This window comes from Eurypyga helias, unplaced genomic scaffold (assembly GCF_000690775.1).
Source record: "Eurypyga helias isolate BGI_N326 unplaced genomic scaffold, ASM69077v1 scaffold6791, whole genome shotgun sequence".
Taxonomy (NCBI): Eukaryota; Metazoa; Chordata; class Aves; order Eurypygiformes; family Eurypygidae; genus Eurypyga; species Eurypyga helias.
Window position 1 is genome coordinate 17,961 of NW_010228858.1, and position 11,879 is coordinate 29,839.

At 41.8% G+C, this 11,879-nt stretch overlaps 1 protein-coding gene across 1 annotated transcript in view; it reads left to right on the forward strand.

Moving 5' to 3' along the window:
- GRB10 (growth factor receptor-bound protein 10) overlaps positions 1-10,213 on the forward strand; it is a 28,051-nt gene extending 17,838 nt beyond the window's left edge. The window contains exons 8-14 of the mRNA XM_010160167.1: positions 458-535; positions 1,184-1,294; positions 2,180-2,246; positions 3,294-3,381; positions 6,055-6,148; positions 6,921-7,115; positions 9,357-10,213. Of these exons, the coding sequence (XP_010158469.1) occupies positions 458-535; positions 1,184-1,294; positions 2,180-2,246; positions 3,294-3,381; positions 6,055-6,148; positions 6,921-7,067 (585 nt within the window). The 3' untranslated portion in view covers positions 7,068-7,115; positions 9,357-10,213. The remainder of the gene's footprint in view (positions 1-457; positions 536-1,183; positions 1,295-2,179; positions 2,247-3,293; positions 3,382-6,054; positions 6,149-6,920; positions 7,116-9,356) is intronic.
- Positions 10,214-11,879: the final 1,666 nt, after the last annotated feature.

Below are 11,879 nucleotides of genomic sequence, written 5' to 3' on the forward strand. Positions count from 1 at the left end.
TAAGAAGGTTAGTATTTTATACCATTACAAAAACCTCGTTCATCTTTATATTGTCTTGTACAGATACAGAACTTCTTATGCAGATTTTTCTGTAAGTTCCCATTACTAAAGGGTAGGAGGAGGGGAAGTCAAAGGGGAGTGTTCTGCCCTCAGCTGAGAGCTTATATTCTACAAGGAAAACACGGTATAGCTGAGAGTGGCAGAAATTACCTGTGTATTCTGCTTGGGCTTGTAAAAGTGCTGTCCTTGTAAATAAAACTTGTCCTGTATATTTACTGCTCGACTGCCACCTGCCAGTCACTGTTACTCAGTGGGGATTGCTTTGGGACAGCTTCTGATCGTGAAAAGAATAAACTGGTGGCACCTTGCTCCAGTGTAAGTGGTGTTAAGAAATCACTACAGTTTTTTTCCCAGGGTATATCTTTGAGTAATAATGTCCTTGCGTTTCTGTTGGCAGTACGGAATGCTACTGTATCAGAATTACAGAATTCCCCAACAGAGAAAAGCCATGCTTCCACACTTTGCCACTCCAGTAGTAAGTAATGAATTTTACCTCGTTAATGTATGATGTTGGAAAAGATACATTTGCTTTGCGTTTTAAAAGTGGTAAATTTAATGCTAAGGAGTGTAAATTCAGCATTGTGTAGCAGATCAACGTAAAGTTCACGTCTCACTAGAGCGCAGCTTACATGGTTGGCGCTCCATTATCTGAGGCTTGCATGATTGAAGAATCTTGGCTGCGTCAGGCACTTTGAGATGTACAGTACAGAGACATCTGGCTGTCTCTGCAAGAAGCCAGCTCAGGTCTGGCAAAACTGAGACGTAAATCTCTTAAAATATGTTGGGCCAAGAGCTGGCTGCTCGCTGTCTAAAAGTGAAGATCCTATATTTGGATCCCTGAAAATGACTGGAGTGTAGGGGTAGGGCAAGTGGGCAACCTGAGCAATCTGGATTTTATTCTCAGCCGTTGAATCCTCTCCCTCCCCTGCGGCCTAAAAAGAAAAGCCATCAGTTTTTGTGTCTGCAAATCTTTTGGAAGGGGGGGAAAAAACTGAGTTGTATTTTCTGTGCTGTTGGAGGATAACTTTGGACAGTCTTCTGGAACCAAAGCGTTTTGCAGTGAAACTCTCAAGCTGGTTTTTTCTTTCCCTGTTTTTTGAAACAAGTGAAAATTCCTTTTCAGAGAAGTGTATCTGAAAACTCACTAGTAGCAATGGATTTTTCCGGGCAAATAGGAAGAGTTATTGAAAATCAAAAAAAGAGTGCTGCCTTGGAAGAAGGACATGCTTGGAGGGTAGCTATCTTCTCTTCTTTTCTATTTTTGTAATCAGTAAGTGTCTGTTGAGAGCCGAAACACAGAGTGTGCTGTGATGTTAGTGCAGTGCTGGTCACAGTATAGCTTAGCTCCGACCTGAAGCAATCACACTGCAAGCATGCAGATCTGAAAGTCAATATCCATCTTTAGCAAAACTGTCACATTCACAACAACCTTCTACCACTGCTTCTCTGTCCCCCTAGTGTCCAGAGGAAAGTTGAGGGGGAAAGCAGACCCACCAGAACTTTACTGCCAGTTTGCAAAACCAGTCTCTGAGGAGGAATATGTCAAATTAAATGCTTCCCCACATGGAAGAGGCTGGGGCTCTGACTAATGGCTTGCTCCCAGTAAGTTTAATTGCAGAATATACAAGAGGCAGGACCTCTTGCAATGAAAACTGATGTAACTTGTTTATAGTGTCTTGTGGACAGACAGCTGCAGTACAAGTTTTCCCACATGCTCGTCTCTTAGGGTCTAGGAGTCGTTACTGAAGCACTAGCTGGTGCTTTGTGTATGGGAGGGAAATACTGCTTGATTTACCGAGTGCCTGGTGTTTTGCCTGAGCAGAAACATGTCAGACTTTTCTTTTTTTCTGTCATTTTTTCTTTATTTTTCTTTTCTCTTTCCTTTCTTTTTTTTAGATACTGAGCTTTCATCATTAACATCTGGCTTGTGTTTTAAGCCAACTGAAATGAGCTGCTGCTTGTAGATTAGCCCCTTCAGAGTTGCATTTCTTTTTCTCATCCTTGCATTAAACTTGCCCAGCCCCCAGTTTCCTGTAAATTAAATCTGTATTGCATGTGCACTAATTCTCTTCTGTTGAGGCTTTAGTGTGGATTTAATGGTACTTCATTTTCTCTATAGAAACGTAGCACAAGAATGAACATCTTGGGTAGCCAAAGTCCACTCCATCCTTCCACACTCAGTACAGGTAAATTCTGGTGTTTTGTAAGCATAGTATAAGAGGCCTCTGTGGGTAAATTAAAAGTTACATTTCATATAGAGACAGCGTGCAATCGTGTAGTATTAATGCCTGTGTTTATGTTTGTCAGTAGCTTCTCTGTCACTAGCATGCTGACCCATACAGGCACAGTAGGAGGAACTTGTTCTCCTTCGAAGGTGCGCTCAGGGTGTTCTTCAGTTTTAATCTTTGGAAACTCGGATTTTCTTAAAGTTGGGGCTCCATAAATGTTTCCGTTTAGGACAATTCAGAAGTCAATTCTTCATTTTAAAAGAAAGTCAGAGTGATCTGTTAAAGAGTAAAAATGAGAGTCCTCAAAATAGCATTCATTCCATAACTGAATAATGTAAAATATGGATGCCTGTAATGGGAGTCCTGAACATCTCTTTGAGATTCTAAGTTTATTACAATAGTAGGAAATTGCGTATCAATATCCTGGATCTTCTCAGAGAAAACACAGCTGTTCTCTGTTTCTTTTCTGTGTTTCTAGTCTGTGGAACAGAATTTAAAAACGTCATTTGAAAACCTAAACAAGAAATGTAAAAATACTTGGGGGTAACTCCACCCTTGAAAGCACAAGGCTAAGTGCTTTTCATTATCAGAGAGCTAAAGGGACTTGGTTCCTACCTGTTAGCTCATACCTTGTATTCTAGGAATCATTTAGTCCCAGCATTTTCAAGGAACTATGAAAAGGCAGTATTGTAAAAGATATCTCCTGTTAACCTAATCGTACATCTGCAAATCAGCAAATGCGTGGAGATAATGCCTGTCTGCTTGATATCTTAAGTAGGTGCATTTTTTTTCATATTGATTCACTTTTATATGTTGATTTATTAAAGATGTATATCTCTTTAATATTTATATCTTTTACATATCCTTAGTATTTATCTTGATGTATATCTTTATATATTTTACCCACTTTTAAAATTACTAAATAATTAGTGTGTGGAAAAAACTGTTGCACATGTTGCTGGTTTTAACCGTCCTGTCTTTCCCTCCTTTCCCTCTCGCCTCCAGTTATTCACAGAACACAGCACTGGTTTCACGGCAGAATCTCCAGAGAAGAATCTCACAGGATCATTAAGCAGCAAGGGCTTGTAGATGGGTAGGTGTTCCAACTGCTGCTCACTATTTGTGATCTGGTGGTAAGCGTTATAGACACGAGCACAACTTCTGCTGGAAGGGTTTACAGGTTTGTGAACACTTCTGAGTAACCTGATTCTCGAGTAGTCCCATTATAACCTGCCTGGATTTCAGAAACACAGAATGCATGTTTGTAGGAGCGGGCTCTAATTCTTAATTTGAAAAATAAGATATTAAGAATACACTTAAACCTTTTTCTTTTTTCCAGCAGCGTCAGTCATGTTTTAGAGAATGTTAGAATTTGAAAATAATGGATTCCTATTATCTGCATTACGTATTTTTTAGGAAAAGCTGTACCTAGCCATTTTCCCACAAATTCATGATCATCTATTTGGGCTCTTTTGCATGGATCAGAGCAGTTTGTGATGTTTTATCACTACTTACTTCTGTTCTAGAGCAAAGAAGTGAAAGTACCTGTTCCAGCACTCTAAAATGTCTGTAGTTGAGATTTAAGTATCTTCTCAGCATTTCTGTTCCCCTTACGTATATGTAGCCGTGATTATTGAGGGGAAGTTGCTTCAGCTGCATTCAGCGGATCTTCATTAGTAGGATGGGAAGAGCACGGGTGCCTTCACTGATCTCACTGCAGTCAGGGTTAAGGTTGCAACTTCCAAGTGTGATTCTCAGGAGACGGTCACGTTCTTCAGCATTTTCCATTTCAGGAGCATCACTCATCTTTGTGAAGAATGAAACACTCTAGAGCAACAGAAATAGCTAGTGCGTGTACATACTCATCAAGCAGCGCTTTTTTATTGTTTTGGGTTCTTTCGCTGGGCTAGGGCTATTGGATTTTAGCTTAGCAGGAGAACAGGGAAGAGAGGCTGAGGAAGCAAAGGAGCACTGCTGACTTGTTGGGTTTCCAGTTCTGTCACGCTACAGATCTTCTGTACAGCCTTGGGCTCAGTTTGGCTTGTTGCCCTAGGAAACCAGTGGCCTGTCATTCTTGGGGTTTTCATAAATGCACTAATGCCTTTGAGGAGGTGTTAAATTTGTGCCTGGTCAGCTTACTTGCTGTGGAAGGTGAAGATTGGTTAGTTTGGCTGTAGCATTTGTCAGTCAGCAGTGGCAAAAGAACCACGTTACCTACGTGCTCTGAGATCTTGTGGGTCATGGTTTTCAGGACAGAAGAGTCTTGCCAGCATTTTCCTGCTCTGTGTGTTCTTGAACAAAAGCAGGCAGGAAGTTAACAGTCTTCCGGTGGCTCATGTAAGAAGTCCAGCGATGCCTACATGCAGCTGGTGCTGCTACCATTTGTTTCTGGAAGCTGTTGTTGAGGATGCGTCTATCCTTATAGTCCCTGTTAGTATGGACAGCCTGTTGCTTGCCCAAGGTTGAGTAAACCCTTGCAAGACGAGTTGTGCTGAGCTTCGCTTTGTGCCACCGGCTTACGATGCCGTGTGTTACCTGAAGCGGCGAGAGGAAACACTGTTCAGAGAGGTCTGCATGAAGTGCAGTAGCCGCAGGGCGGGTAAAATCTTTCTCCCTGAGATGGGCCCTAGTGTGTGAAGTCTTCTTCCTCTTTCTCCACACATTGGGTCTTGCTGGGGCTAGAAAGGAATGTTCAAACACCGTTTATGCTTTCTGGTGGTGGCAAGACAAGACTGTCTCCGAGTATTGGACTGACCCTGGTTATGATGGTGCGTTTTTGTGGCACTGACATTTCTCAGTCAGTTCTGAGGAGCTGGAGGAAGCTCTTCTGGGTTCATAAGACTACAAGCAGTTCTTGCAACTCAGCCTTGGCAGAGCGTGTTCCTGGCTTAGTGGTTAGCAGTTAAGGAGGCTTGAGGCCTGCTCCACTACGGTGCTTGGCCGTCTCACGAATCTGCCAATGATTAGCACTGTGAGCCTTTCGCCAAAGGTGTATTCTTGTTTCCTGTGGTGTGCAGAGGTTCTCCTCCCTTCGTTCATAGATGTCAAGGGGAGGAAACACGTTTCGACTAGATTTCTTTTCTTCTGTGTTTAACCATTTGAGTTAGGACTTCAGTTTTGTGGATCACCTTAAAAGTGACAGTTACACAGTGTACGATGTTGCTAGCTGTACTCCTAAAGTATATTCTTTTCCAGTGATGCTGCGGGAAAAATGCTGTGACTGTTTTAGAGGAAAAATCAGCATGTGTTTTCCCCACCTTGATAACGTGGATGCTAATTAGCTGCTAAATTGTTTTAAGAAAGTATTGAGCTGTTTCTGTGCAATTGCAGCCATTTAACTTAGAGGTAATTTTGCAAACACTGGATTTATGAAAAGTGATGCAAGATCCTGGAGTGTGGGAACAGATTCTCCTGTATTACTTTCCCATCTGCTGAAATCCAGATTTACTTTGGAGTTAAATGAGAACATTTTCTTCATGAGGGTACCTATCAGTAATGGAAAGCCCCATTAGAGAGGTCCTTAAAAAAAGCCTCATGCATAACGCTCACGGGGAAAGAAGCGCTGTCGTGTGTCTCTTGTTTCTTCATCTGTCAGCTTTGCGCAGCCCTGGTCTAAAAATTGAACACAAATTGCTGGTTAGTGAATCGCCCGTTAATGCAACTAAAGAAGAGTTAGGCGGTAGCACAAAATTACTTGGTAGTTCTGATTATTTATGGAGAAATGGATTGTGGTATTCAGTGTGTACTTCAAAATGTTCTCTCCTAGGCTATTTCTTCTCCGGGACAGCCAAAGCAATCCAAAGGCATTTGTACTTACGCTGTGCCATCATCAAAAAATAAAGCATTTTCAGATCTTGCCGGTAAGTGGATTATTTTTAATACTGATCACAAAAAAGGTTGTTTTACATCATAAAGATAAAGCTCTGCCAACACCTGAAGAAAACACTTACTAATTATTGATGTAATTAACAGGGACGTTTCCACTAGCAAGTATATTGGCAAGTATTCTTTAGAGTGTCAAATGACTGATTAAAATTCTTTGTTAACCTAGCGTTAAGTCACTTAGGTATAGGAGTAGTTCACAGAACTTGCTCTCTGTGACTGACAGCAGCGGCAGTTGTCTCCCTGTCACTCGGGCAAACATTGAATAACTTAGGAAAATCTTGAAAAGTTTTGTTCTGGGGGTTATCCAATAATGCTGAGCTTAAAAAAACATTGCACTGAGATGTCAAGAACCTGTTTGGTTTCTGTCTTGATCAGAAAGAGCATGAGAAGTCTAAGGCCACGTAGACCGCTTCATTGGTCCGAACCCTCTTCCCTTGCTTTGCTTGCCAATTTTACAAAGGGCTAACAAATATTTGGGGCGTATTTTCATTTTATGTAATGAAGACCAGTGCTGTCTCTACCACTTTTCAATTACTCTGCCCACGAGCTTTCACTTCCATAAGCGAAACATTTCAAGTTGGGTTAACGTACGCTCTTCTGTAGTGCTGGGCACGTTTTCATGAAAAACTCCGGGCACTAGTGCCCATCGTTTATCTTAACCTCACACACATGTACTCATTCGTGTTCTGCCACGCTGGGATCTCTGCCTCTGCAGTCTAACTTGAAAAGGACGCTTTGTTTCCCCAGTGCGAAGATGATGGACAGATGTTTTTCAGCCTGGATGATGGGAACACCAAATTCAGTGATCTAATCCAGCTTGTTGAATTCTATCAACTAAACAAAGGAGTCTTGCCCTGCAAACTCAAACACCACTGCATCCGAGTGGCCTTATGACCTCAGATCTGACTCTCACTGAAGACTGGATTTGCTAGAAGAGTAATTGTAAGAGAACGTTGACACTGGGAAATTGGCAGATTTGTAAGTTGGTAAAAATAAATAAAAATATTATGCACCTTGGGACTCTGAAAGGGATGGATTCGACAGGTGCCAACAGACCAAGATTGCTGGTTTGTCTAACACCTAAGAGCGATTGCTGCTGAGTGTCCCAGCATCCCAAAAATGGGGGGAGGGTATGTAAAACCATGAGTAAATTTGAAACAAAACTGGAAACTATCTTGGCTGGGCCACTTAACAGGAACAAGTGTGAAGAGAAATCTTTGAAAAGAACTCTTGCCCTGGAATAATCTTGACAATTAAGACTAGTGTGTTTACTTTTTGTATTGATCACTTTTTTTGCACTCCTACTTTGTTTCGGATATTGTATGCAGCCTATATTAGGAGCTGATGTGGCTTTTAAAATTCATGCAGGAGTTGGGTATTAATCTGCACCCTAAAATGTATGGAATGCTTCAGCCTAAAAGGACCTAGAAGAAAACCAAGAAGTGTGTGTGTGTGTGTGTGTGCGAGCGCGCGTGTCTCAAAACTTCTCTGGAGACCTGAGGTTCGATGATCTGCAGATGTCTTTGAAGAAGCAATGAGGATACAGTTCTAAAAGAACATACCACCATATACGTACTCCTAAAACTGTTGACGTGTAGCATTACGGCTGTAGTATGTTGATGGCATATTAGTGGCATCCAGTCATGCGAAGACTGTATTAGATTCTATGCACAAATTTTTATTATTGGAGTGGTGGTTTGTTTTTTACAGCCTTTTGACTGTTTTCCTGAGGAAACTTACTGTTACTGAATAGAATAGGAGTGAATGACTACACTTGTATTTGAAACCACCATTTTTTGTGAGAAGATTCTTCTGCAGGTAGTCTTAGTATGATAAAATAAAGGAAAAAAAAAAAGCAACAGTGTTTTTAGCTTTATAGCTCCTTGAATTTTCAGACTGTTTCAAAGAGCTCTTTCCATGTAGTACAGCTACAGCGACACAAAGCTCTCCTGGGGAATAGGGCATAAAAAGAACTGTGCCCCTTCTGCTCTCTGTAGGGCCATGAAAGTTTACATGGTGAGAAAGAACATACTGAGAATGGAAACACATTTGATTATGAACGAGCTGCTGGCGGTATCATCCAGCGAGGTAGCTGGTGATCCCCGTCTCGTGCGCGCTAAAGCACGCCAGTGCCTGTGGCAGAGAAGCACGTGTCCCGCTCCGGTGTTGGTTTGTCATCAGAACTCCTTTATTGTTAATGTTTAAATCGATTATTTAATGTTTACACAATAACCCTTCCTGATGATAAATCAGTATTACACTTAGCCAAGTCCCACCTCGATCCTCCAATTGCAAATGCCATTCTTCCAGCGGCGCCGTTGGTGCAGGACCCGTTACTGAATTAACTTCTCGGTGCTTCATGCCGTGAGCCACAGCAAGAAGTGTTCCACCCCGGGACCTTGTAGAGCCGTAGTGCAGAACGGGGCGTTCCTTAGGTGGCAACCGATTTACGCAGGCTGGTTCATCCTTACTGATATTGCCACTGGGTTTGAAATCCCGGCCATCTGAAAGGGTAGAGAAGGAAAACCAATCCTACGCCTTTAGGTCTTCATGTAGTGTTGAGAATAGCTTAAGACAAACCATAACCTGCCTGAGTCGTCCATATCAGCTTATAACTATGTCAATGGTATAGAAACACTGTATTTTAGTTTACAGAACACATTTAGGTTTGGTTGGGTTTTTTTTTTTTTTTTCATTTAATGTCTAGATATTATAAATGAAGAAACTTGATTTTGTTTTTAGTAGAAGCCTTTTTTGGTTTTGTTTCGTTGTTTTTTTGTTTTGTTTTGGTTTTTTTTAATTGTACATAGTGAAATGAGTGTTCCTGCTTTCTAGACAATGTATTTTAAAACCTTGAAATTAAGCTAACTTAAGTCTGACTTCACTTTGCATGCTTCTATTTGGCCCCTGCTAGGAGAAAAAAGATACTTGTATTGACTACATTACCAGTTTAAGACGACCATTTATGCTGTAGTTTTAAGTTTTTCTGTTTACACGGCTTAGTGACAACCATGCGTTCTTCCCAGTAGGCAGATAGTATTTGCAGTGTTTCATATTTATAAAAAACAAAAAAAGAAACAAACAAAAAACCTTGCATCTTATTTAAATTGAGAATAAAAGTTTGACTATGAATCATGATTTTTGTATGTAGATGGTTGACTTAGTATTTTGTACTTTTCCCAGCTAAAGTGAGCTGTTTTGAGAAAATGACCACCTTCAGAGTGGCAACAATCTTACTTAAGCAGATCACTGCTTTGTCTTCTTTCTGCTGGAAAACAGTCAATACCACCTTAGTTTTCCAACAGATTCAGCTGGCTGCCAGCTCAGAATACCAAGGACTGAAGGACATTTGACTCTTATTTTTGTATTTAAATGACATGAATGTAAAGGGGATGCTCAGGGTTGTTTTGGAGCCTGTTGAATTTTTATCTTTTTGCCTGTGATTTTATTTTCTAAATAAATACTTCATGTAGCAATCTTGAATATGTTGAGAAGGAAAATGCCAAACCATTTTGGTAATGAGGTTACTAGTTAAGTTATGTTACGATAGGTGTTAAAGTACAAAAAACTTTTTATTTGTTAATTAATCTTGAAGAAACACGTGCCTCAGTTTAGATGTTTTGTCTTATCTTTTCTGCACTAAATACCTGACAGTTTGACCAATCAATGCACCTTTCCAGTGGCAAGACTTGCTTATCGTAAATTATATTGTCACAATGCAAGATTTAGTGACTGTAAAATGGAATAAAGTTTAAAGTTTCAGGGAATGCAAAAGGTATTAACTTAAGAGACAAAACCTTTATTCAATATGCTTTGCTTCATACTGTAAATAGCTTTTTGGCTTGTGAACCTAATTGTAATCTTTCAGGTATTTTTGTACAAATAAGGGACTGATATTCTGTTTCTTGTAATTAGAAATAAACGTTAATACAATGCTATTCATTTTATATTGGAATGAATGTCTTCTTTTGGCTGTATTGGTACACCATGCATCTCTTGCCTTAATTCTGCATGATTTGAAGGGTGTTACATTAAACAGCCTTTAGGAAGAGTTAAGAAGGAAACAGATTCCCTCCACTGTGCTGGGTTCAGTCAGGAAATAGTTAACTCTCTTTACCATGGCTGCTAGGAAGCTGTTCCTGGATGCAGGGAGCAGCACTGATAAGTTCTTAGCTGGCACTGGGGAATGCCTGCACCAGGTCCAAGACTGTTCTGTGTGGCCGTTCTGTATTATGATTCCTATTAGGGCAGACTCTCCTTTATTTAAAAAAAACCCTTGTTCACCCTTTTTTTTTTTTAGAAAGAATATTAGGGATATTCTGCTGTGGTATTTACAGTACTAATTTGGGAATGTTGCTAGAATCAAACCAGGAAATTTACCATGAGCGTCTTTTGGGTCATAAAGCAAAGCTGTAACTCACTGAAAACATACCCTCTGCACAAAGCTCTTTGTTGGCCTGATAGCTGTTGGGTCAGAAAACTTTTCAGCAGTACTTTCAGAAAGCGGTTACTTACCCCTGCAGTCCTGGTATTCAGTGGTCCATCAGCATCTGGGTGGAGAAACACATCTGCACAACATGTGTCTTTGCTTGAAAAAGCCATTGGGACGGGGTGGGCGGTTGGTGGTTCTTCGGGTAGATGGAATAATTGAAGGTTGTATGGGAGGTTATATAGGAAGGAATAATAGAAGGTTAATTCGAGGTTAATCCTAGAAACGCTTCACTTTTTTGTTGAACACCATCCTTCCTGTTTCTGCCTTGCTAATCCAGAGAAGCCATCCAAGGCGTTCCACTTCAAGCCTCACTCACGCTCTGGCTTCGACATCGCTGCATCTTCACGTGAGTTTGTGTTGCACCGGGGCACGAGTGTCGTGGTTTGCCCTCAGCTAGCAACTAAGTACCACGTGTTGGCGTTACGAGATTCTGTTGATCAGCGCATAAAAGCGGTGTACTTAATTCCGCGTTTGATGTTCCCCAGAATTTTTCAGCCTGGAGATGCACGCTAAAGAGTTCGCTCCCCTGCAGGCGGCCGTTCCCTCTGTCGCCGAGTTGAACAGCGGGGGGACCGCTTGTTACAACGGGTTGGCAGGTGCCTACTTCTTGCTTAGTTAAAGGAATCTGTGCTAACGTTGAAACTGGCCCCCTCTGCCATAATAAAAGACAAGGACTGGCATTCTGCACAAACCTGGGAAAAAAAGCCCAAAGCCAGAAACCCAACCCCCAAAGCCCACCGTACTTCACTGTACGCGTCCGGTTTGGGGCAGACAAGAAGGTGGTAGAACAGGCGCGGGTAAGGCTGCCCGTTGGCAGGGCGGTGGTGTCTGCGCCCTCAGCCCAGCTGCAGGCAGCTGTGGCGGGTGCCGAGTGATGCCTGTGGAACCTGGCCCTGGACGTTAACGGCGGGTACCTGTGCTATGGGAGCGTCACCGCTGCAATGTGGTACAGATTTAATCATCTGATGGAAGGTCTGTGCTGCTTTTGGTAGGAAAACAGGCATCATCAGCTGTCTGATCCCACAGGGAGCCTTCTAGCCTGAAGTTCCCCTGGTGCAACAGCCTACGTGCATTTCAACCCATGACTGAGTGTGTGTCAGGTAGACAGCATGTGGCTGCAGCGCTTCCATCCTCGGGCACGGAACCCTACAGCGAGGTTTGTCTTGACCCCAAATCGCTGCTTCAGCCTGCACCCGCAAAACCAGGCGAGAAGA